The 25,792-nt window shown below is 41.9% G+C and overlaps 1 protein-coding gene across 15 annotated transcripts in view; it reads right to left on the reverse strand.

Annotated features, from left to right (window-relative positions):
- Nucleotides 1-13,025, reverse strand: part of MPDZ (multiple PDZ domain crumbs cell polarity complex component) — a 96,595-nt gene extending 83,570 nt beyond the window's left edge. For 12 of the 15 annotated variants that reach the window (XM_080638088.1, XM_080638076.1, XM_080638077.1 and 9 more), the window contains exons 1-3: nt 12,522-13,025; nt 2,123-2,198; nt 1,531-1,697 (exon numbers count right to left, since the gene is read on the reverse strand). In XM_080638088.1, coding sequence (XP_080494214.1) covers nt 1,531-1,697; nt 2,123-2,138 — 183 coding nt within the window. In that variant the 5' untranslated portion in view covers nt 2,139-2,198; nt 12,522-13,025. Of the gene's footprint in view, nt 1-1,530; nt 1,698-2,122; nt 2,199-11,897; nt 12,466-12,521 lie in introns of those variants that run through there. The other 3 variants (XM_080638079.1, XM_080638080.1, XM_080638081.1) reach the window with 1 other exon arrangement.
- Nucleotides 13,026-25,792: the final 12,767 nt, after the last annotated feature.

Below are 25,792 nucleotides of genomic sequence, written 5' to 3' on the forward strand. Positions count from 1 at the left end.
TTTCATGGTTTTATTCTGTCCTGTTTCAATATGCTTTATAAACGTGTAAATAAAGCAAAGAAGAGAGAGACATCTCATGTTGTATTTTAGGGACGAATACATAGAGAAAATATAGGATATTTTCTGAGGAGCCGACCCAACTCTAAGAATGGCCAGAAACATATTTGCATGTGTGGGTGTTCATACCACACATGACAGGAAAGGAATTCAAATCAAAGTAGCTCCCCTGCCACCTAGACTGGGTATGTACCATGCAACATGCATGGGCCACTAAATCTTCTGCACAGATAAACCTGTAGGTTTAGGGCAGAAGGTAAAATTATTATTTGCTTTTTAAAAATACACATCGGAAATTACCTGTCTGTAGTATCAGCTGCTTCATTTTACTGATTTGGGTGACTGTATTTAAAAAGAGAAGCATCCTTTAACTTCACAGCTGATGTCTGGAAGTGAAAATTTAATTTACCTTTTCACTAAATTCAGGTAATTCGAATACTTTCTGGATGTTACTGTTAAATTATCCCTTTCAGGTAGCAGAGCAAACAAATTCTCAGAACAGGGTTTTTTTCCTAGTGTTTTTAAATGACTCCAATGTTATCAAGTCTCTACATACTAAACGTGCAAGATGTGACATAGTCACACGAGCACTATAGACGTCATTCCAACTTATCTCTTGTCTGTGAAAAATAGCACAAATATGATTCAGACTGTGCTCTTCTGCTATGCAGCTGAAGTAGCATCAAGATCATGAGGCCTCCTCACCAGCTGCAGTACAGAGACTGGATGCAGCTCCATGCTGTTGATAAGGTCAGCGTGCATGGGCTGCATCCTCCCACTTTGGCATTTCTGCATACCAGCCAGAGAGCTGCCCATCTTGCAGGAGTCAACAAGAACAACTGTTTGCAAAGCCAGATACACACTTTAGTCCTAGTTCAGTTACTGAACTACATTTGTATTCCTCAAGTTTTTATTCTGCTGATAAGGAAATTACATTACAGTAATAAATAATGAAGTATAGTCAAATTGCAGCCCTTTTTCTCATCCTCACTGAAGACATGCAGAAAAATACTTTTACTTAAAACCCTGAGCAAGGAAAAAGGAGGTATGAGCTCTTGCTTCTCTTTGATCTTTTATTCCTACACAAAAAAACCCAGATCTTCATATTCTTCTGAAATCAGCATTCTGCAGCTTCCCTCATCTATTTTCATTTAGCAGGGTAAGACACAAAAGAGCAATGAAAGAACACTAGGAAAAAAAAAAATCATACAAAACACGTTCATTTTGAAGGACAGAGACAGAAGGCCTTATGTTAACTTCTCACTCAGGATCATCATTCCCCTATCACGCACATTTTGAGTAATAAGCATATATATAAAAATGCACATACATAAACCATGGACCTCAATAAAGCCACGAAAAGTCAATGGGTGCGTCCTCCTCAGATCCCTGAAGCATTAGCAGACATTTAATTTAGGCAATTTTTGCACCTTCTTAGCAATTCTCTTGCACCTGGGAGGCTGCTTTTCCTACCTGATCTCTCAGTTGTTGAACAGAAGTCTGAAGGTTGAGAATTTGGTTAAAGAGAGGACTCTGCAGCACCGATTTTAATAAGCTCAGCTTCTCCTCGTTTGCAATGTCACCTCGATCCCGAAGTTTTTCCTGTAAGCGCTCCATGGCCTGGAGAGCCCGATGTGTATCTGTGGCAATAATTATTCTCAGTCAGTAGCAGTTTAGGAACAGCCACACACAAGCAAGTAACAAAGTTCAGTTACAGGAACTGTGGCTACAGACAAGTAAACGAGTAGTGCAGAAAACAGCCATAATAGAAAACATTTGTCCTTTTTGTACAAACTTTTAAAATTATAGTAAAGATTAAAACAATGAAATCAAAACAGCAGGCTAAAAACTAAACACACTAAACAAATGATGGCACAGCTTTTGTTTTCAAATACAAAATACAAAAACGCAAATTCAAAATACAAAAACTCAAACGCACCATACATTTCTAAGCACAACAGATATTTTTTACAAAACGTCTCTCAGCAGTATATACCAGTGTCCTAAATCTATCATGCACGCTTGATTTGGCCATAATAATAGTGATACAAATAAAAGAAATTACCAATTGTTTCCAACATGTTTTCTGCTTCTCAACTTCTATTCCAATAATGGCAAGAGGCAGCAAATACAGTATTTCTCTGAAAAATAACAGAAACAAAAAAGGGTCACGCTTATAGAAGCACTAAGCTCTGAAGGAAACCAGAAAGCTTGACTTACGAAAACAAAAAACCGCCCCACAAAATAACAATCCACAAAAACCGTATCTCCTTGGATAATTAAAATAACCTCAGAGCTGAACATATTCTGAGTTACTTTAGAGCTTAAAACCTCCCTGAAAATTGCTTTAGGAATATGCTTTGTGCTGGTTTTACATTTCCATATCAAAGCTGCTGCTTGCATACTGTTGCACAACATGTCCTGCACTGCTTTAATCAGAGGCTATGAATCACAGCTGTCACTGATACTTTACACAGTTTCATCGCTTTCCTTTTCAGTGATTCACAAAAAACATTTCCTGCAGGATCAGTTTTTAAGCCCTATGTTGACAATTTCAGGTGCATGAGCCTTAGAACATTTTCTGAAGTCACCTTTTAAAAAGAAAAGTAAGTTTTCACATTACACAGACTTGCAGGACTCTCATGCTACACCCTCCACTATTAGCACCTACTGGAATTGAGACTCAGAACTTAGTTTGTGGGTCAGGGTTAAAGGGAAAACAGCTATGGGGCACATTACTGTGGGGATCTGTTACAGACCGCCTGATCAAGAGGAATCTGTGGATGAAGCACTCTACAGACAGATAGGAAGAGCCTCACGCTCGCAGGCCCTTGTTCTCATGGAGGACTTCAACCACCCTGACATCTGTTGGAGTGAAGGTACGGCCCGGCACAAGCAATCCAGGAGGTTCCTCGATTGTGTGGAAGACAACTTCCTTCTGCAAGTAATAGAGGAGTCAACAAGGAGAGGTGCCATGCTTGATCTCGTGCTCACCAACAGGGAAGGGCTCGTTGGAAATGTGACGCTCCAGGGGAGCCTTGGTTACAGTGACCACGAGATGGTCAAATTCAAGATCCTCAGGACAGTGAGAAGAGCGTGCAGCAAGCTCACTGCCCTGGACTTCAAGAGAGCAGACTTTGGCATCTTCAGGAACCTGCTTAGTAAGGTTCCATGGCATATAGCCCTAGAGGGCAGGGGGGCCAAAGACTCTTGGTTGTTATTCAAGGATCACCTGCTCCAAGCTCAGGAGTGTTGCATCCCAACTAGAAGGAAGTGCAGCAGGAGGGCCAGGAGACCTCCTTGGATGGATAAGGAGCTGCTCAGGAAAATTCAAAGGAAAAAAGAGGCTTATAGAAGGTGGAAGCAGGGACAAGCAGCCTGGGAAGAATACAGGGATGTTGTCCAGGAAGCTAGGGACCAGGTGAGGAAGGCTAAGGCCCAGTTAGAATTGAACTTGGCTAGGGATGTTAAGGATAACAGGTGAAGTTCTCAACAACTGGAAAAAGGGAAATAAAACCTCCATTTTCAAGAAGGGGAAAATGGATGACCCAGGGAATTACAGACCAGTCAGTCTCACCTCTGTGCCTGGCAAACTCTTGGAGCAGATTCTCCTGGAAGGCATGCTAAAGCACATGAAAAACAACAAGGTGCTTGGTGACAGCCAGCATGGCTTCATTAAGGGGAAATCCTGCCTGACCAATTTGGTGGCCTTCTATGATGGGGCTACAGAACTGATGGACAGGGGCAGAGCAGTTGATGTCATCTACCTGGATTTGTGCAAAGTGTTCAACACTGTCCCACATGACATCCTTGTCTCTAAATTGGAGAGACATCAATTTGATGGGTGGACCACTCGGTGGATAAAGAACTGGCTGGATGGCCGCACGCAAAGAGTTGTGGTCAATGGCTCAATGTCCAGCTGGAGACCAGTAATGAGTGGTGTCCCTCAGGGATCAGTGTTGGGACCGGTCTTGTTCAACATCTTTGTCGGTGACATGGACAGTGGGATTGAGTGTGCCCTCAGCAAGTTTGCCAGTGACACCAAGCTGTGTGGTTCGGTTGATACGCTGGAGGGAAGGGATGCCATCCAGAGGGACCTTGACACGCTTGTGAGGTGGGCTGATGCCAACCTTATGAAGTTGAACCATGCCAAGTGCAAGGTCCTACACCTGGGTCAGAGCAATCCCAGGCACGGCTACAGGTTGGGCAGAGAAGAGATTCAGAGCAGCCCTGCAGAGAAGGACTTGGGGGTGTTGGTCGATGAGAAAATGAACATGAGCCAGCAGCGTGCACTCGCAGCCCAGAAAGCCAACTGTATCCTGGGCTGCATCAAGAGGAGTGTGACCAGCAGGTTGAAGGAGGTGATCCTGCCCCTCTACTCTGCTCTCATGAGACCTCACTTGGAGTATTGTGCGCAGTTCTGGTGTCCTCAACACAAAAAGGACATGCAACTGTTGGAACAAGTCCAGAGGAGGGCCACGAGGATGATCAGGGGACTGGAGCACCTCCCGTGTGGAGACCGGCTGAGAAAGTTGGTGCTGTTCAGCCTGGAGAAGAGAAGGCTGCGTGGAGACCTCATAGCAGCCTTCCAGTATCTGAAGGGGGCCTACAAGGATGCTGGGGAGGGACTCTTCATCAGGGACTGTAGTGACAGGACAAGGGGTAATGGGTTAAAACTTAAACAGGGGAAGTTTAGATTAGATACAAGGAAGAAATTCTTTACTGTAAGGGTGGTGAGGCACTGGAATGGGTTGCCCAGGGAGGCTGTGAATGCTCCATCCCTGGCGGTGTTCAAGGCCAGGCTGGACAAAGCCTTGGGTGACATGGTTTAGTGTGAAGTGTTCCTTCCCATGGCAGGGGGGTTGGAACTTGATGATCTTAAGGTCCTTTCCAACCCTAACAAAATAAATAAATACATAAATAAATCTGGGTGACAGCTGGGTTTTTGTCATTGTGGGTTTTCCAGCAAGAAATTCTATACTGAGAGGAAGAAAATCTAAAATTGCTTTATTCTGTTTTGTTGCTTTTTGGGGTTGTTTTGAGGGGGTGCGGTGGGGGTGTTGGAGGGGTTTGTTTTTTGGGGGGCAGGGTTCAACAGTGTGTCTGCAATTCCTCAGAAATTTGTAGTGACAGAATATGTTTGATGGAGACGGGTACCTGAGAATTGAGGAGTTCAAATATCATTGCAGGTGTATGAACTGAGCTGTGCATTTTATCAATGGTGCCTTTTTTTTTTCTTGATAATAGGGAAGCAATTCAGTATAGCATCACAACTTAAATCTGGTGAGCTTACCAACATGCAGAGTGCTGTGATCTTTAAGCACTCAGGAAAAGATTAGTTTTTCCTAAACTTTTGGAGGAAGATTGGGAAAAGAATGGTGTTGACAGAACACAAGCCAGGATGAACATTTTCACAAGCCTATATTATTTGTAGTTTGTGCAGAAAAAACAAATCAAGTGGGTTTAAAAGGGTTTCAAGTTCCATCACCAAGACTTCCCTCGTTTCAATATGCCTGAGGCTTCCTAGCAGATTATTTTATTGCATTTGAATTTGCCAACATATTGGTATGGGATTGCTGATCACCCTTTTTAGGACAATGTACCACTTAGGGACAAACATTCAAATCGTTGGAATGTGACTTTGCCAAGGTAACCTTATTCCACAATCCAAATTATGCAAATCAGTAATAAATGAAAACAAGCCTTCCTGAATTTGTTTTCTCACTTGGCAAGACAAATCCCAGCACATGATTACTAGATCTGAAAACCATGCCAAATATCTTGCGTTGTCACCTTGTCAATCTATGAAAACAAGACAAAAAACTCGTCTATTTTACATGGGAAGGGCTGGATGAGATTATATAAACATTATGAAGGAAGCTGGCTTCCCCAAACCTTAATCACTCATAGCTTTTTTTTCTAGGTTAGCAAACTACTATCACTTCTTCAATTCAGAGCCCTCAGTTACAAATAGAGATCATGTTCATGTCGTATAGATGACATGTTCACAGTTGTTTTTCTTCGTGGCAATGCCAACCAAAGCAGTTCTTCCCTGTTTCACTGTTACAGTTATTCCTCTATAGCTACTCTTGTGGCTGTGCTGTGGATGTAATCAAAGAACTTTGTGAACAACAACAAACAAAAGATATGGAGCATTTTCAGCCATTTCAGTGCAATGATTTGGTTTGTCACGAGTACTGTATGCTCAAACACATTGTGTCGTACGTTCAACTCTCATCTTCTAAGGAAACTAATCAGGAAAAATACAGGGCTAATGTTCTTCTGCTTTAGCTCACTAAGAATCTCAAGAAGAGATGCAGCTGTAAAAAGTCCGCATCTTCTGGAGTAGCTCGATATTGCTTTATATTATGATTCAACTTGCCAAAAATCTCATTCTTGGTGTGCCATGAAAGACGTGTTGCAAGTGACAGAATAGACAAGGTCACCACTGTCTTTGCACAATCCCAGAGGTATGAATTCAAAAGATTGTAATGGAAGCTTTCTAAAAGCAGACACAAGTCCTAAACATACTCTATTGATGGAGATAATGCTGTCTAATCTGCAATGAAAAGAAGTCCTTAGCTCTGCTAAGACATTCATTATATACTTCATATTTACCTCATGCTTTAGAAGGAGGAATACTGCTCCAGAACTACCTTAATATCAGCAAATCAGTTTTTTAATTCTCAGTTTAATTCTCCTTATTTTGCATTTACGTTAGTGGGGAATCCCTCCTCAGCTGACCAGCTTTATGCTTTTGTCAATTGTGGCACTATGCAGGAGCAAGACCAAAACTGCCATTAGGATGTTTTCCTTCAGGAGACTTCCTCTGATGCAGAAGCAATGCATTGAGACACACCAGATATCTACACGTCGCAGTCCAAGATGACCCCTGCTCTTTCGGCCTGCACCCTGAAATGGTAAAAAGCCACGTGGACCGTCCTCCTGCTGTGCCACATACATGATAACAAGGGGGATCTGTCAGCACCAGCTTAGCAACACATTAACATAGCCAAAGTACAAGGGAAGCAAGAACTCATTTGCCCAACATGCACCACAGAGGCATACCCACAACACCACCTCCCCCTATAGGCCTCTAAACCAGCTCGCTTCTGGGTATTTTAACAATAATGCACTGCAGAGGATTATGGAGGCCTGCATGATTATTTGTCCAAAGACACAGATTTATCATTTGCTATAGTGAATATTTTTATAATGCTATCACAGACTCATGTACAAATGGGAAGTTTAGTTCTGATTCTCTCATTTTGCATACTGCTGGCAGCCAGGAGTCTGAAGCCAAAACCAGTCTTTCTATACAAGATACAAATACTGTTCATGCCTCAAAGAGCTTACTAGCTTAGCTCAAAGTAGATTTAACTATTTTTGTATTTCAGTGCTAAAGTTCATTAATCTTTTCACAGTAGTAAGAACACAAAGTAAATGAGTTAGACTTTGTTATCGGCAACTTGAAGAAATACTGTTAAAAAGAGTAACAAGTTACATTCGCAAGTTTTAAAGGCACAGGTACGTGAATGATGTGGCTTAAAAAAGAATGAAAAAAGAAAAAAAAGGAGGGGAAAAAAAAAGTACCTTCTCTTTTTGCTTCTCTTTTATTACAGGAAAGTAGAAAACACAAGTAATTTTATAGAGGTACATGGTAAGAAACATAGAGTCTTCTACTAAGCACACACTAAAGTTAAAGATGATCCCTTTCAAACATGCACTTCTGAAATTTGATTCTTTCCATGCTAACAAACAAAAATGTGTTATATACACATTTCTCCACTCTTTATGCTGCCCTTCTATAAGGTCAGTTGCCAGAAAACAGCTGGCATCCTGCAGCTCTGGTTTCTTTGTGGCCAGCCCTAAAACACTCAAATCCACAGGTGTCAGAATTTAACAGAGAGATGTGAAATTTATGTTCATCACCACCTTTCCACTGCAACCATGTAAACCACTTATTTAAACAGACAAAAGAGTCATGAAAAGGGAAAGATGACTCACTTCTACTGACTACTCTTTCACACCTGATCATGTAGTTCCTGCAAGGAAACTTGCTCTATTTCATTGACAGATAATGCATCTACTATTTCAGAAAGCCATTTCAGATAATACCCTGGACACTAACGCTCACAGCACTGGCTTAGCAAACATGTGATGCCAAAGATAGAAAACATAGTAATAGGCTTTGCTCTGTCACTCATGCAGTACTTGAAGTACTCTGAGGATACAGAGAAAATGCCTATCTTAAGAGTGATCCGTAGACCTAAACCTTGGCTAGCAGTCACTTGAGATTAAAACTAAATATGTTTCAATTAAGCAGTATGGTAATCATAACATGCATTTTATAGCTGCTAAAAAAGCATATTTCAAAACTTCTGATCTAAATCTCAAAACCTGGGCCTTGGACTTGACTGGGCTAGAAATACCCTTTCATACTTGATTTTTACCCCATGCCATTTCCCTCTCCTCCTTTCTGGCTGTCCCTCAAACAGGCATGTTGTGTTAGCACTGCCTGACGTGGAACGGAAACCAAACCGCACAGGAAGTGAAAAGATATTAATTACTGAAAAACTTGCTGCTTTGCCTGCAATTTCCAAGACCTATTTCCTTGCACCCAGTTACCTCCCACCTGCTGGCTACCATTTCTAGGAAGAAAATTAAGGTGATTCCCAAACTCCTTGAGGGGCGTCTTGTCAATATAAAGGCAGCAGAAGCCATTCACAGTAAATTCAAAGAGTTTGCACTTTTATATATATTCTTCCACTGTCATAAGGTCAATTTTGCTGTTGCATCTTAGATTATGAGCAATACCAAATAACTTTCTAGGATTAGGAGCAATATTACAAGGACTCGACACCTGTAGCCTGAGTGGTATAGCCTTCACTACTCATAATGAAAGAGAGACACATATTTCAGCATGCAGTAAAAGGGTGTGAAGGTAAATGCAGGACAGCAGAGACAGGGAAAGCAGGATAAATGAAAAGGCAAAAGGAAGAAAGATGGGGAAAAAAAGGCAAGCCTACCATTTTACTGACAGGACATGAATGTGACAAATTAACATCAACCACTTGGTTTCTTCAGCCAAGAGACTCTGGGCTACATGTTTCTGAATGACAGAAGAGCGAACTGCTTCAAATTAAGGATTTAATACGTGGAAAATAAACGTGCACTGCGCCAAAAGGAAAACAGCAGATTTCCACTGACTACCTGGAATACAACAGGCAAGCAGGAGAAGCCTGACATTTACATTTAAAACCTATTCTAATTAAAATTGTTCTGAAACAATCAAAGCAGAAAAAAAAAAGTTCAGAAACAAACACATAGCATATATAAGATTATAAGCAGCTTGAAAAGTAATGTTACTAGCTTCTTGAATTAGGACAATACTGAATGCATCAAAAAGATGTAAAGAGATTATAGTATTGCCACTGCATGTTGAAGTATTGTGATAAAGCTGAAAAGTATCTTGTATTTTGAATTAACTATGAAAACAGAATTTTGAATGTTCAACTATTTTTAGGTTTCTGCGCACACTACACTTACGCATTAAGGAAACTTACAATGCTTTTGGATGAACAAGCAATCTGTTCACTGTGTTTAAATAATAATGTTCTTTAACACTGTAGGCAGCCCTACATGAGCATAATATCATGTTAGCTGATGTGCAAGTTATAACTGCAACTGGGAAATGAGCCCAAACTATACTTAGTGCTTTCACCTACTGATAACCATGTGTGATAGAGGGCATTCAACAGTAATTTGTAAAGAGTATTGCAAAACCAACAACACAGTAGAGGAAATTTTTATGGTGATATTTTTGGTGTCTTTTTTTTTTTTTTTTTTTTTTTAAGGAAATTAACAGATCATCCTCTTACAAAAAAAAAAATAAAAATCCTTCAGTAAATATTTTAAATTGAAATTAATTGGCATTACTTTCTTCTAACTCTCAAAATCCAGGATTAGCTTCAGAAACTGAAAAGCAACTTTTTAGTATATGCAGAATATATACAATATATCCTGAATTAATGTATGAAATCCAGGAATGCTTAATATTGCCTCTTTATGTTTTCAGCATACGCAACCGATTACCATATTCATTAGACTCAGTTAAACCTGACAAAACACTGTTCCTACAACAGTTGCACCTCTTAATGTATACCAGATTCTTCACAGAGGTGACAACAGCATATATAAATAAATAAATAGGAAGCCCCACTGAAGAGCTGCCAGTAAGCTTCAAGGAAGAGTCACCGCTTTCCTTACAAACTAAAAACACAAACTTCTGTTTGTATATTCTGGCAATTAACAGGTGAGTAATGCTGGAAAAGCAGAAAATCATCAAAAGCAGTATGTAACATGACTGCTGTGCAAGGTGTCTCAGATGCAAGGCCAGGCCTGAAAAGCCTGCGAAAGAAATATTCCAATACTGCCTAGGCAAAAATAGCATATTATATATTGACTTGTCGGGAAGGCCAACAATGAAACAAAACTGTCCTTACCAATGATGATAAGAATATTGCCAGCATGGCATTGTATTGGCTTAAACTTATTCAGCAGCACACTCAGATATAAAGCCAGTTAGAAAATTTACTGGATATACTTCACAAAATTTTAAATTTCCTTACATGAAACATGGAGCAGATTATTTAAAAGGTCTTTACAATGGTTCTCAGTACACTGATTAAAGTGCTATCAAAACAAAAGCATTTACAGCGATCCGCGAGAACTGAGTTGTATGGCATTCCTATCTGAAGAATTCACAGACACAGAGCCAGATGGAATATAAAGACCATCCATTAGTATGTAAGTAGTGCAGTTCTTTCCCTGCTGCTGATACTGACCTAACTTTCCTAGTGCACTTTCAGGCAAAGAGAGGGTAGGGTGTATCCGATCCTGATACAAAAAAACCTTCCTGAAATCACAAAGGAAGCTATTAGAAACACCAATACTAATCAGTAAATGCTACATGCATGTTACTTATTAACAAGATACAGAGAGATAAAAAATGTGTATACTAAAAATGCGTAACAATTTTAGGTGAAAAAAAGTTATGTCCTCTGTCATGAAAAATGATGCCAGTTAAGATGGATATGTCCTAGATACTCTTATTCTGCATTCTTCTAATGTTACATTACTTTCATTTCCATTTTCCACGGAAGCATCAAATAACATTTCCCCAAAATATTTTACCACTTTCCCCTTTTCCAGCTCCGTTTCTTCCCTCCCAAAGAGTTGCTGTTATCTTGGAAAACTCGGTGCTGATATGGTAAACCACAAGGCATTAGACAATAGACTTCCTCACTAGCAGAATTCAGAACCTTCAGCCTAATTACGGTAACCACTGCTCTGCTCCCTGCTACTCTTTCTGGCACCAAAGCCAGTAAGTAAATTTTCTGTTCATCAGCTTACACTAACAAAATCTGCTTAGGTCAAAAAGCAAAAATATAAAGGGATGATGCAGTGTTTATAAAAGCAAAGGAAAAGGAAATAAAAATAAAAATAGAGCATTGTTCAGACAAATAGCAAACCAAATCTGTTACATGTGGTACTGGAAGTTCAAATGGACGGCTTTGTGAGAGCTTTTCTTTCTCTTGCTTTCTTCCCATTACTCTTTGCACTAACGCAGGAAGGTACTGACAGCAGGGGCGGACACCACACGAGAAAAATTAACCCAAACACCAGAGCACCGAAGGGCACAGCTGAGGGTCGCGCCTCGCCCTCTACTTCCACCCCGCCCAAAACAGCCACGTTTAAACGCAAACCGAGTGAATGCCTGACAGCTTCAGCGGAGTCCGGACGGGCGATAATCGCCGACACAGCACGGCAATAGTTACCGGCGGAGGCACTGGGAGCCCGCAGACCCGCCGCGGGGGAAACCGCCGGCCTCGCTCGGGCGCTGCAGCCGGCTCCGAGCGATTCTCCACGCCGCCGCCCGCAAGCACTGGACGAGGGACGCTGCTGCCCGCAAGTCTGCGGCAGGTGAGCTCCTCGGCACGACACACTACCGCTGAGGTTAGGAAAGGCAAAGGAGGTGTAGGAAGCAGAGGGAGGGAGGGGCAGAGCTCCCTGCGGCAGCCGGAGGACGCTCGGCTCCTGTTTACGTGAGGACGGCTCCCCGCCAGGCCGCCCGAGCCTGCGGACCTCCCGCAGGCCCTAGGCCGGAGCCGCGGCCCGGCGTCCAGCGCCCTCCTTGCCGCCCGGGGGCAGCTCGGCTCAGGGCGAATGATGGGGGAGCAACAGGCTGGGCGCCCCCGCGGCTCCACTGCCCCCAGCCGCCCCCTCCCGGCCCCAACAAACCCCGGCGCATCAGCAGAACAATAAATAACACTTCTTGAATTAAACACGTTTTAAAAGGCCGCTCCAAACTCTAGCGGCGCGGCGGCTCCTCCCCGCACTGCTCTGCCCGCAGGACGGCACAGGCAGGCTCCCCCCGCTCCCCGGCCCAGCGCCCCTCTTACCCCAGCGGCTCAGCGGGCCCCGCGGCCCAGCCCCGCTCTCCGCCTTCGCCTTTCTCGTCCCCAAGTAACGGCGCCGAGCCGCGCCGCGGGGGAAGCGCACTCAGGCACGCCCCGACCGCCTGAAACCTAATCCTGCCCCGCCGCCCCCCCCGGCCCGACTCGGGCGGGCCCACAACCCCTCGCCGGCGAGTGTCCGGGCGCGGCGTCCCCCGAGGTTGGCTAGGGCGGTCGCCCGCAGCACGGAGCCAGCAGCACGGAGGGGGGCTGCGGCCGCATCCCGTCTACGCTGGGGATAGGGCTCGGCTGGACACGTTCGAGGGCATTCCGGCCCGCTGCCGCCGGCGGGTCACGTCGCAACCCAGCCAGCAATGTTTGTCTCCCCTCTGCTGCAGGCGACGCGGCAGACGGGGCCGAGCGGCAAAGAGCACGCCTTGCCGGGGATGGCAGCGAGGAGCTGGGCTGCCTGGTTCTCCCTCCCCAGCTTCCCCGGCTGCCGGCTTTCTTGTGGGGAGACGCCGGCGGCACGGCGACCCCTGCCCCGTCCAGGTGGGGCTGTGCCTTCTCGGGCTGGGCTTGGCCCTGCTTGTTGCTCTGTTAGCCGCCGGCTTTACAGCTCCTGGTTCAACAACGGAAGGGAACTGGAACGGGCTGGAACGGAAGAAAACAGGTCATGTTTGGAAATGTTAAAAAAAGCCAAACCACAAACCAGCAGACAACCCATAATGAAGTTGCACAAGATTATGAGTAAGGTCATAGGATTAATGAATGGGTGTTTTTGCCCTCTCAGCAACACCTGGTTAGTATCTTGACTAAAAAGTAAAGATGCTGGGTACCATATATACATTGTAAGAGTAAAGCACATGATACAGGAGTGTTTGCAAAGACCACAAAAAATGTTTTCTGCAAAAGGTGGAAGTATTTTGCTGTTCGTTAACGTTGTTTCACCTAGCAGATGTTATCAGGATTATGGTCTCCCCTTTTCCTTCCCAGGATATAATTCTTTGTTGTAGATGCACTCATGCAGCTCTGTTGAGGTAACACCGTGCACAAGGAAAGGAATCTGGGCTGTTCTGCTGGGCGCAAGGGCCCTGGCTCTGCAGAGGCTTGATATACTGTTCCTCTGCTTGCCTTCGGGTGTGGTTTGATTCTTTTAAATGGATTTTAACTGCAAGCATCATCATATTCAAGCAATAGTTGTTTGAGGTTGGTTTTGTTGTCCCACAGGCAATTTAAGTAAAGTTTTTGGTTTGGAGATATAATGGAATACTGCCCTATTTATTTGAGAGACAATAAATGCAATCCTGGTACAAACACTTTCACAAGTAGAACATTGATCATATAAACTTTAAGAAATGCAGCTCTTTGTACATGGCATGGATTTTATTTATTTATTTATTTATTTTAAATTTAGAAGAGTAACTTCTGAAAAATGTTGTTCCCCCAAACAGTGTTTCTCTTGCTTATTACAGTTAACAGATTGAAGAACTCCAAATGGTTAGCTACCTCTTACTGTGCTGTACATTAAAATATGCATGTAATTACACCTGCTTAACAGTCAGTCTTTCCATTCCTTAAGTTTAAACAAAAAAAAAAAACAAAATTCAAGGTTTTATTCACAGGTTGCATTGTTCAATCCAGCATGTGCCAGTGAGCATACTGCTTTTTTAAATCAAATATAGAGGCTGTGTTTGCTATAGCTGAGGCATTGAATGCTCTGTAAACCGTCCCACCAGCATGCTGTGTTATATGACCCTTTATTGAATCCAGAATGAGATCTTAAAAATAAGGTACAATTTGTCTGCGTGTGTCATTGTTCAGCAAGTAAGCCACAGTAGATGAGACAAATGCAAAATCAAACTGCTATTGTTATTTTTCCTGTTGCTGAGGCTTTAACCATAGCATCCCACTGAATAAAATTGTCACTCTACTAAGTTTATTTGGAGCTAAAAATGGGCCAAAATTATGTGCAGTGGTGCTTTACTCCTCATGTGTAACAACACCAGCTGTGTAATAGTTCTTCCCGGTGCAATTTATGTTTGTATGGAATATACCTTTCAGACATTTTTTTAACATGGCAAACCGCTATTCTCAAGTAGAATTGCATTTTCAGTTATAGTCTGATTTTTTTCAAGTCCTGTGAAGTATATATTAAGTAGGTTATAACTACCAAAGTTCAAAATATCATGCTACCTTAGGCCTTACCTGTATTAAAAATATTTGCATGGGTATAATTATGCTAGCATAGCTGAACCTGCAAACCTAGCCCTCTTGGTAAACGTACAACACATCTGTAATGGGGGTTTTCATCACAGTGACACAAACAGCTCTCATATACAGTAGCTGATGACCCTTTATGAAGAGTCATGCAGACACAGTTCTAACAGATAGCAAAGCAGACTGTTAGGGGTTGGAGTACACTAGTGCTTTTGTGGATATGCCTGCTAATAGGTTTAGGAAGATAACTAGAAGGACATCAGCAATTAGTATTTACTTATTTGTTCTTTGCCAGAAGTGTTATGAAGTAGACAAAAAGATAGTCATCTCACTGATTCCACAGTGAGGAAACCAAGTTACCTCTCCAGCCCCTTCGCAGAAAAAGGGGGGGTCAAAGGGGGTCGATTAGGTGATGTACAGTGACACATAATGTTTACATTGTGTCACGGCTTCATGAGTGTAAGTGGTATGGCGATTAATGTTGTGTAATGTTGAGAGATGCTGTCCTTAAAATGTAAAGAAAGAGAATCCACTTTGTATTTCAAATCTAAACGTGTTTAAAAACTAAAAAATCTAAAAAAAAAAAAAATTAAAAAAATAAAAATTATATATCTACATACATTTATCCATGTGATTTTAAATAAGAACTGCAACCAGTTACTTGAAACATAAGCTTTCCTCAAAAAACTGTTATGCTATAGTTGCTAATGAAATATATTAAGTATGTGGTTATGCATTCTGTCGTTATCAATCAAAATAAGGCTGTATCACCATCTTTTTTCTTATTTTTCATGGAGCTGTTTAGAATACAATACTTTTGTACTATATGTACCAGAAGTTACAATAGCAGAAGTATACAGTCAAATTAAATGTATTTTCCGTCACCTCAACATACAAGTTATGCTTCAAAAGTCAGATGGCAGCGAGTAACTATGCAGTTGGAGGTAACACCATGCATGTTGTCATGCAGAGTTAAGAATTAGGAACTTTCTCTTAACTTCAGTGCTTGGAATTTATTCAATCTTTGGATTATTATGCTGGCAAGTACAGAATATTAGTTTCACTTACTGGAGCATATATGTTGGCGAGAATGATGCATAGATTTACATTTTAAAGGTTTTTAGGGAAATTGTCTCCCCTGGGGACATACTTCATAACTGTTATTATTGCTATTGGAGGTTACACATGTGTGTGGAAGAGAAAGTATGCCCCGTAAGGTAAAAGAGAGTAAAAAAAAATCATAAAAGGTATGTTAATTATTTATAAGTACAAAACAAAATACTTGAAATTATGGCAAATTAAAGGGGCATTTATTTACACAGAAACAGGATTGTTTAAAACCACAGGCCTTGCCCATAGAGGAGAAGTGAAGCCAAATAAGTGACAAAGCATATTAACCTTATCGTGGATTTTTCAGACACATAATACCTACAAGGAGAGTCTGGTTTTCTCAGATTAAGGCTTGCTTTTTTTTCTTTTTTTTTTTTTTTTTACCCTGAAAATGTTGTGTTTTGCAGAAGGTGGCCACATATTTGACAGACCCCACTCTCAGACAATCTAATTTAAAATGGGTTTTTTTGGAAGTGCGTGAAGGGACACAGTCCAGAGCAACATGTGATCTGGGGTATGTGGCAATGCAACAGTTGTTCCAGTATTTGAAAAAAATGAGAGTGTCTCATTGATAAATTTTGTGCTAGAAAAATTGATATGTCCTACGTGAGATTTCCTTGACTTACAAAAGAATTCAGAATGGGAGCAACTAACCTGACTAGTTCAAGAGTTTGTATGCAGCTCATCATGTCAACGTTATATACTGAAAATGTATCTACTTGTCCAATGACCCTTGCTGTTTGATGTTGGAAACTGTGAAGTTTAGATTGGATATTGGGAAAACAATTTCACTAAAAGGGTTGTCAAGCCTTGGATCAGGCTGCCCAGGGAAATGGTTGAGTCAAAATCCCTGGAGGCATTTAAAGGATGTGTAAATGTGGTACTTAGGGCCATGGTTTAGCGGTGGACTTGGCAGTGGTAGGTTTACATTTGGACTTAATGATCTTAAAGGTCATTTCCAACCTAAAGGATTCTGTGATTCTAAGTGTTGGGATATCAGAACAGTGACATATATTTATCTGAAAAAATGCCATAGATGTAATAAATTTTACAGCCAGGTAACCTACAGTACATTAGATGGAAAGAAGACATATTTATAAGAAGAAAAGGAAATATTTCTGTGGCAGGTTGATTTATTTTCAGAATAAATCCTCTTAAAGATGAATTGGTGAAACTAAAGTAAACCAGAGCAGTATATATAGATCAATTTGTCATATGGCCCTGCAGTTTATCACTGTACATGTAGCTTGTATTTCCCTCTGTGTGCACTATTTACCTAATCAGTGTGTTTGAGATCCTGCCCTATACAGTGTATGAAGCAGATTAGCCTTAAAAACACACGTCTTCAATTCTTTGCTTCTGGTCTAAATTGTGAAAATAGAGTGGTGTTTCTGTTTCACTGACATTCAGAGACCTTGCAAACAGCCCTCCTCCATGACCTTCCACAGATGCTTTTACAAAGGGGCTGTTTCCACATGGCTCTGTGTGATTTGTCTGAATTTTAAGTTATGTGTAGAGAAGAGGCTGAAATGTACATCTGTATCCTTCTTTCAATTTATTTATGATGTAGCTGCACTTTGGTTAAGGACTAAAACCATTAGTATTATTAGTATTACTGACTGCATTTAATAGCATGAGTATGCAGTTGAGTTGAATTATTATAGACTAGGAATTACCAACACAATGTTGATGATGATATTGAGAATTTAATTCTGAGATCTGGAAATGCAAAGTACATTTTCCTCTGCCTAGGAACTTGAAAACTACATATTGCTCACTCACATCAGCCCAGTCTTTTGTGGATGACAGGTAACATTTCCAAAGGAAACAGCTGTGATCTCTGGAAGAGGTTACCCAGGAAAAAGGCTTTCTTAGCCATTTTCCATGTCATTCTGTACCAATGCTATTTGGTCAAGCAAGCTCAGCACCTGTAAAAACAGGAAGAGCGGGATGAGCCTTTCCTATATTGAGAATATCTTCTGTTCAGTGAGCTGGATGAAAGGAGGAAACTTCTGATGCTTTGTGCTACACACTGTTAGCCCAGATGTGAATGCGCATGTCTGTAACAGGCCAAGTTTTTAATGTCTCACTGATAAAAAAAATCCTTACAATTTGCTTCCATTGGTGCTGTACTTGCCTTCTTCTGTATGTGCTTAGCCACTGCAGAGGAGTTCACTGTTTCTGCACACCATCAAGAAAGTACTAAGAAAAACTGAGAAAAAATAAAACTACAGTGAGAAAAGAGGTTTAAACTGACTAAAAGACTTTAAAATGTTGTAATTTCTGGGATAAGCCCATTTATACAAGTATCTGACAATTGAAAGGTTCATTTTACTTTATTGTAAAATAGAAATTTAGCACTAGGTTAAAATCACTGTAACAAATAAACAGTTCATCTGTACTCTCACTAACATTGTAAAAGCTGTGTTAGATCAGGAAGCTGATTCACTAAATCCCTTTTTTCTATTGAAGTGCACTTTGGTTTAGGTCAGCTGCTTCTTCTTTAGATAAGACTTCCTTCTCACAGTGGTATTGCCAAGAGGAGCTCTTGAAGACTTTGATATGAAATGTAAAAAATTTGTCCTTAGCTGCTCAGTAAGTGCCTGAAACTTCCATCGTAAGTAAAACTAAGATTGAATATTCCATAAAAAAACACACAACTGTAGTTAGCTGAACCCCTCACTTTCAGCAGTAAAATGGTTGACCATCTGTACTCACAACTTTGTATGCAGAAAACAGTTCATTTTCTAGCTAGATGGTATTGCCACTGTCACTGGCTAAGTCTCCATTCTTTTTCTCCTTCCTTTTAAAGATTCATATAGTGTGCAGAGCACAGGACGAGCAAGGCACTCATAAACTTTCTTGAGTTTTCTGGCTTGAGCCAACATCAAGTCTACAACCAGTCAGAATCTCAAAATGTGTTATGCAAAGACAGGCCCAGATGAGCTGCAATGTTTTTTCATCACACGGTTGCCTTTTAATTTTTGTTGCCAAGGGGACAAACAAAGAGGAAATGGATTTAACAACTGCAAAGTGATGAATTTTAGAGCTGCTGTTAATAATATTTGAACTCTGAATCTAATTCATATGCAGGAGGAATGAAGAATAATAACCCAACTAAACAAAAAATCACCCTTCCTCTCTCATGCTTTTCTCTGTAATGTCCATATCATTTGATAACTTGAGTTTTGAAAATGCCCATACAATGACAGAAACATGGGAAGCTAAAAGGCACAAAAATATTAAAGCTATTATCTCATAACCTTGTATTACTTGAATTACTCAAGAATCAGGTGTTCTTGAACATGAGTAAGGTGCAAAATACACATCTAGTTTGCAAAATGCTATTCTAGCAAAGAAATGATCTGCTGCAGGCAGCAAAAGAGACATTCCTACATGACCCCTCCCCTTGGAATGTTTTTCAACAGGAAGGAATTTATGAAAGAGGCACAAGGGAAGCTGGCAGCTGCAGAAAAACCCTTACAGTTTTTAGGACTACTCTTTACATAAACTAGCTGGAATGAGCTGCATGGAAACTTAGACCACTAGTTTGCATACAATCCCCAGCCCTGCAGCATGGAGCCCATCATTCCACTCATGTGGCTACAAGCAGCTTTGGTCTTCCAAGTTACTCTGTATGTCCTCCTTTTCTGGGCTCTGATGCATAACAATTTGTGCGGACTTCACTGCAGGAACATAGCTAGTGGCTTCAGATATCTGTAGCTGCAAGGTCATCCTCATGATAGACACCCTTTGCAGATGCTTTTTCCAATTCCACTGTCTATTCCTCAGTATTGAAATAAATGTTGGACCTGAATGTTAAGTGTCCTCAGAACAGATTGAGAGAAACAGCTCTTACAGAATTTACTCAAGCTGGAGATCAAAAAGCCTTTCTCCAGATCTGTCTGAGTACCTAAACCAGTCTACCAATATTGTTACACCCAACACTCAGCCTCACCTAAGTCTGCCATACCCCATGTCTTCATACTCTGAGATCTGTCAGCATTATGTTTGTGGCATTGAATTTACCTAGATGATTCCATCTTTGTTTCCTAATACACTTTTGGTCTACCCTTTGGTAAGCCCTGCTGGAATTCATAAAGCAGACATTTTTCTACCTGATTTTGAGGTCTGTACGCAGACTTCTCTGTTAGAAGATACCTTCCTGTGCAGGTACACAACAACCAAAGGGCATCTTGCTTCTTCACTGTTTTTAAGGAAGAATTTGGTGCTCAAGCAAGTGAATTGAGATAGCTCTTGGAAGGGATTTAAACTCACATTTCTTCCAAAAACAAGCTAGGCTATCCTAGCTAAAGGTATGCTGAGTTGAGCACAGTCCCTGCTTTTGACACTGAGACTGTTCCATCTTGCAGCCTTCAGTGTCTTAAATGTCAATAATGGCATTACTGCCATTTAAGAAAAGAAGTTTTTAACCTAACTCACTCCAGGAATGTCATAGTAGCATACTTGACCAAAAAAGCCCTCCGTTCAAACAAATGGAGGAATGAAAATTGGAGCATGGTCTGCTACACTCTGAATGGAGAGTCTGCACAGCTAACTATTGCGTGTATATGTGGACATCTCCACATGAAAAGGAGCAACCTTTTGTTTCAGGTACCAACTAGCCAGCAAATTTTATGATCTATGAATCTTATGAGATAGAAAATTACTCAGTCCAAGGAGGGAGAGAGGGAGAAAGATTTGAGTACTTTTGTTTACGTTCTTCCTTGCTAAGGCAGCTTTTGACCCTGGATGATTTCATTAAGCAAATGCTCTCTATCCATATTTCAGTAATTTCATCAGGGCCCTCAAGGATCAAGCAGCCAATATATTTATACCAAGCTGGACTAATCATGTTTTCTTTGGATCTAGGTCCAGATTCATTACCTTCTACTTTTTGTCTCAGGAAGACATCCAAATGGGTCTCTTACTTTATATAATGCTCTCAGGCTTAGAATATTTGTATTTGAGCCCTTTTTATCAATTGTAGAGGAAATGCTTGGGGAGAAAAAAAGAAGTCTTCATCAATTTTGCCTTCTTACTTTTAGCCTGCCTAAATCTTTCATTAAGACATAAACATCAGGAGTTTGATAGGGGAGTGTGTATGAACAGCAGTGACAGTCATGCATTGCTTACAAGTGTGTTTTCCTTACAAGTGTGGCAGGGGATACGTGTTTTTTCAGCTGAGGTGGGAGATCTAAGAAATCAAATTTTCTGTGCCTTGTAACCAGTGGTACTGAAGACACTCATTAAGACAAGGGGGGAATTGCAAACTCTGGAAATTAGGGAATTTGAACGTCTGTTAAGACTCAATAAGCATTTCTCCAATGAGTGAAATAATAAATCTGTTAGACTTTCAGCATAGAAGTTTGGAGAAAATCATTAAAAGAGATTTATACTTCAAATCAATTTAGCAGATGGTTCAGAAAAGGATTTCTTAATTTCTTTTCAAAATTGTAACTAAATCAGTTGAACACCCAAGAGAAACTAAGAGACATTTTAGGACTACATTTACTAAGTGTCAGATGAAGAGAAGCATATAGTGTAATCGAGTATCCATCACTACAACTTGCTTAACTTCTTACAAGCTCATAAAGCAGTAAAGGCGTCCGGTCCCTTATAGTTCCTCTGCAGAATTGGTCCCCACGGTGTTTCAAGCTGTTTCTGGGACCTGTCATGACTTCCTGTTGCTACTTAACACACCACACGTGCCTACATGAAGATAGGCAACCTATCTTCAAGTGTTCAAAGATGGCTTAGGACCAGAAACACTAGGTCCACATCAGTGCAGTATCTTGACTCAGCTAATTAGTTCTGGGCATCAGAGCATTTTAGCCCACGTGGACAGTGTGCTTATGTAACCGCCCTACTTCTGGTACCCATGTTTGCATCATGTAGACACACATAATTGTCAAATATACACTATGGGAAATGAACAATCCACAATGCATGCAGACAATTAGCATGCCATCACTGTTTTACAAAACAGTACAATACCGGCAATGTTTTTAGTGAAAATTATTGAAATTGAAGATGTGCAAATTAGTTGACCAGTGCAACATCAAACATTTTTCTTCACCAGATGCAATAATGATTGCTACAGTCTTTGTTTACGGGAAGCCAGCACTGATTGAGGAATACTGTAGTGCAGAAAATGGGACAAAGAAGGAAAAGGGGGAAATAAGTTCATTGTCTCTTCAAGTACAAGTACTAAGACACCTCAAATTAAATTAAAAGTTGCTAATTAAAACAAAAGGGGATTTTTTTTGTGCAAGATGTAGAGCTCCTTACCACAGAACAGAAGTTTACGTGGGATCAATACAAATTTAGAAAAAATTTATGGAAGAAAACCTATTAGAGACTTAAGTATGGAGACGTGAAAGAGAAGGGGACAAAGTATTCATCATATTTATGATCATAATTTTCTCATACTCTTCAAAATCAGTCACATAGTGCCTGGATGTCTTACTGGATGAAGTACAGTAGCTAACCAGAAAGTATGTTTTTATTAAAGGAGACACCAGTCTTCACAAAAGAAGACACAATGTAAAATCATAGAATCGTGGAGTGTTTTGATTTGGAAGGACCTTTGAAAATCAGCCAGTCTTAGAATCATAGAGTAGTTAAGGTTGGAAAGGACCTTAAGAACATCTAGTTCCAACCCCCCTGCCATGGGAAGGGACACTTCACACTAAACCATGCCACCCAAGGCCTCATCCAACCTGGCCTTGAAAACCGCCAAGGATGGAGCATTCACAGCCTCCCTGGGAAACCCATTTCAGTGCCTCACCACCTTTACAGTAAAGAATTTCTTCCTTGTATCCAATCTAAACTTCCCCTGTTTAAGTTTGAACCCGTTACCCCTTGTCCTGTCACTACAGTCCCTGATGAAGAGTCCCTCCCCAGCATCCTTGTAGGCCCCCTTCAGATACTGGAAGGCTGCTATGAGGTCTCCACGCAGCCTTCTCTTCTCCAGGCTGAACAGCACCAACTTTCTCAGCCGGTCTCCACACGGGAGGTGCTCCAGTCCCCTGATCATCCTCGTGGCCCTCCTCTGGACTTGTTCCAACAGTTCCATGTCCTTTTGATGTTGAAGACACCAGAACTGCGCACAATACTCCAAGTGAGGTCTCACGAGAGCAGAGTAGAGGGGCAGGATCACCTCCTTCGACCTGCTGGTCACACGCCTTTTGATGCAGCCCAGGATACAGTTGGCTTTCTGGGCTGCGAGCGCACACTGAAGCCGGCTCATGTTCATTTTCTCATCGACCAACACCCCCAAGTCCTTCTCTGCTGGGCTGCTCCGAATCTCTTCTTTGCCCAACCTGTAGCCGTGCCTGGGATTGCTCCGACCCAGGTGTAGGACCTTGCACTTGGCATGATTCAACTTCATAAGGTTGGCATCAGCCCACCTCACAAGCGTGTTGAGGTCCCTCTGGATGGCATCCTTTCCCTCCGGCGTATCAATCGAACCACACAGCTTGGTGTCATCGGCAAACTTGCTGAGGGCACACTCAATCCCACTGTCCATGTCACTGACAAAGGTGTTGAACAAGACCGGTCCCAACACCAATCCCTGAGGGACACCACTCGTTACCGGTCTCCAGCCGGACATCGAGCCATTGACCACAACTCTTTGTGTGTGGCCATCCAGCCAGTTCTTTATCCACCGAGTGGTCCACCCATCAAATTGATGTCTCTCCAATTTAGAGACAAGGATGTCATGTGGGACAGTGTCGAATGCTTTGCACAAATCCAGGTAGATGACATCAATTGCTCTGCCCCTGTCCATCAGTTTCATAGCCCCATCATAGAAGGCCACCAAATTGGTCAGGCAGGATTTCCCCTTAATGAAGCCATGCTGGCTGTCACCAAGCACCTTGTTGTTTTTCATGTGCCTTAGCATGCCTTCCAGGAGAATCTGCTCCAAGAGTTTGCCAGGCACAGAGGTGAGACTGACTGGTCTGTAATTCCCCGGGTCATCCATTTTCCCCTTCTTGAAAATGGGGGTTATATTTCCCTTCTTCCAGTCATCGGGAACTTCACCTGACTGCCATGATTTTTCAAATATGATGGCCAGTGGCTTAGCAACTTCATTGGCCAGCTCCTTCAGGACCCGCGGATGGATTTCATCAGGTCCCATGGACTTGTGTACATTCAGGTTCTTAAGACAGTCTCGAACCAGATCCTCTCCTACAGTGGACCTAGGGTCTTCATTCTCACAGTCCCTGTGTTCGCCTTCCAAGACTTGGGTGGTGCAGTCAGAGCCTTTGCCAGTGAAGACCGAGGCAAAGAAGTCATTGAGAACCTCAGCCTTCTCGAAATCCTAGGTAACCAGTTCTCCCGATATCTTCCGAAGGGGGCGTACATTGTCCCTAGTCTGTCTTTTACTCACTATGTACCTATAGAATCCCTTCCTGTTATCCTTAACATCCCTAGCCAAGTTCAATTCTAGCTGGGCCTTAGCCTTCCTCACCTGGTCCCTAGCTTCCCGGACAACATCCCTGTATTCTTCCCAGGCCGCCTGTCCCTTCTTCCACCTTCTATAAGCCTCTTTTTTCCTTTGAATTTTCCTGAGCAGCTCCTTATCCATCCAAGGAGGTCTCCTGGCCCTCCTGCTGCACTTCCTTCTAGTTGGGATGCAACACTCCTGAGCTTGGAGCAGGTGATCCTTGAATAACAACCAAGAGTCTTTGGCCCCCCTGCCCTCTAGGGCTATATGCCATGGAACCTTACTAAGCAGGTTCCTGAAGAGGCCAAAGTCTGCTCTCTTGAAGTCCAGGGCAGTGAGCTTGCTGCACGCTCCTCTCACTGTCATGAGGATCTCGAATTCAACTATCTTGTGGTCACTGCAACCAAGGCTCCCCTGGAGCGTCACATTTCCAACGAGCCCTTCCCTGTTGGTGAGCACGAGATCAAGCATGGCACCTCTCCTTGTTGACTCCTCTATTACTTGCAGAAGGAAGTTGTCTTCCACACAATCGAGGAACCTCCTGGATTGCTTGTGCCATGGGCAGGGACATCTTTCACTAGACCAGGTTGTGCAAAGCTATGTCCAACTTGACCTTGAACACTTCCAGGGATGCAGCAACCTCAACTTTCCCTGCCAGCCTGTGCCAGTCAGTGCCTCACCATCTTCATTGTAAGTAAGTTCTTCCTTATGTCCAAGCTAAATTTAGCATTTTACAGTTTAAAATTCTTGTCCAATTTCCTGTCATTACAGGCCCCAGTAAAACATCTCTCTCCATCTTTCTTATAACCCCCATTTCAAGTACTGGGAAGCCTCAATAAGAGCCTTCTCTTCTTTAGGCTGGACAGCCCCAACTCTCTCAGCCTTTCTTCACAGGAGAGGTGTTCCAGTCCTCTGATCGATTTTGTGGTCCTCTCTAGACCCACTCTTAACAGATCTAAAATCTGATGCCACAGACTACAGAGGAAGACAAACTGGCTTGCCTAAAGTTACTTTCATGGTCACAGCATCAGTGAATTAATAAGTTAATGCTGGAACCCTTGTCTTGTTTTGTGACAGTCATCCAAAGTGGGTGTCATTAAGTACGTGGTATTCGTGACCATAGGTGGCAAAATTTTGCAATATATAAGATATATGCTGTAAAATTTAGTCATCTAAGAATTTAAATGTGAGAGCCAATTACATGAAAAGTTTCTAAAAGCATCTGTTACAACTTACCAGTCTCCTCAGCTTTGTCTCCTTTTACAAAAAGCAAGCTCTATTACGATATTCTTGCAGTTGGAAAATAAAAGGTAACTCTAAGCCTGTTTAGTAGTACTAAATTCTCATTTATAAATATTTAGGGTTTCTAGTTACACCAGCATTTCCATAATATTTTAAATAAATTCACTATTTGCAGCTCTGAATGTCAGTTTGCATTTTCCATTACTGCAGCCGTAGGGATTATTGAATGATATGCAAGGATTATTTTGTATTT

This window comes from Psittacula echo (assembly GCF_963264785.1).
Source record: "Psittacula echo genome assembly, chromosome: Z".
NCBI lineage: Eukaryota > Metazoa > Chordata > Aves > Psittaciformes > Psittacidae > Psittacula > Psittacula echo.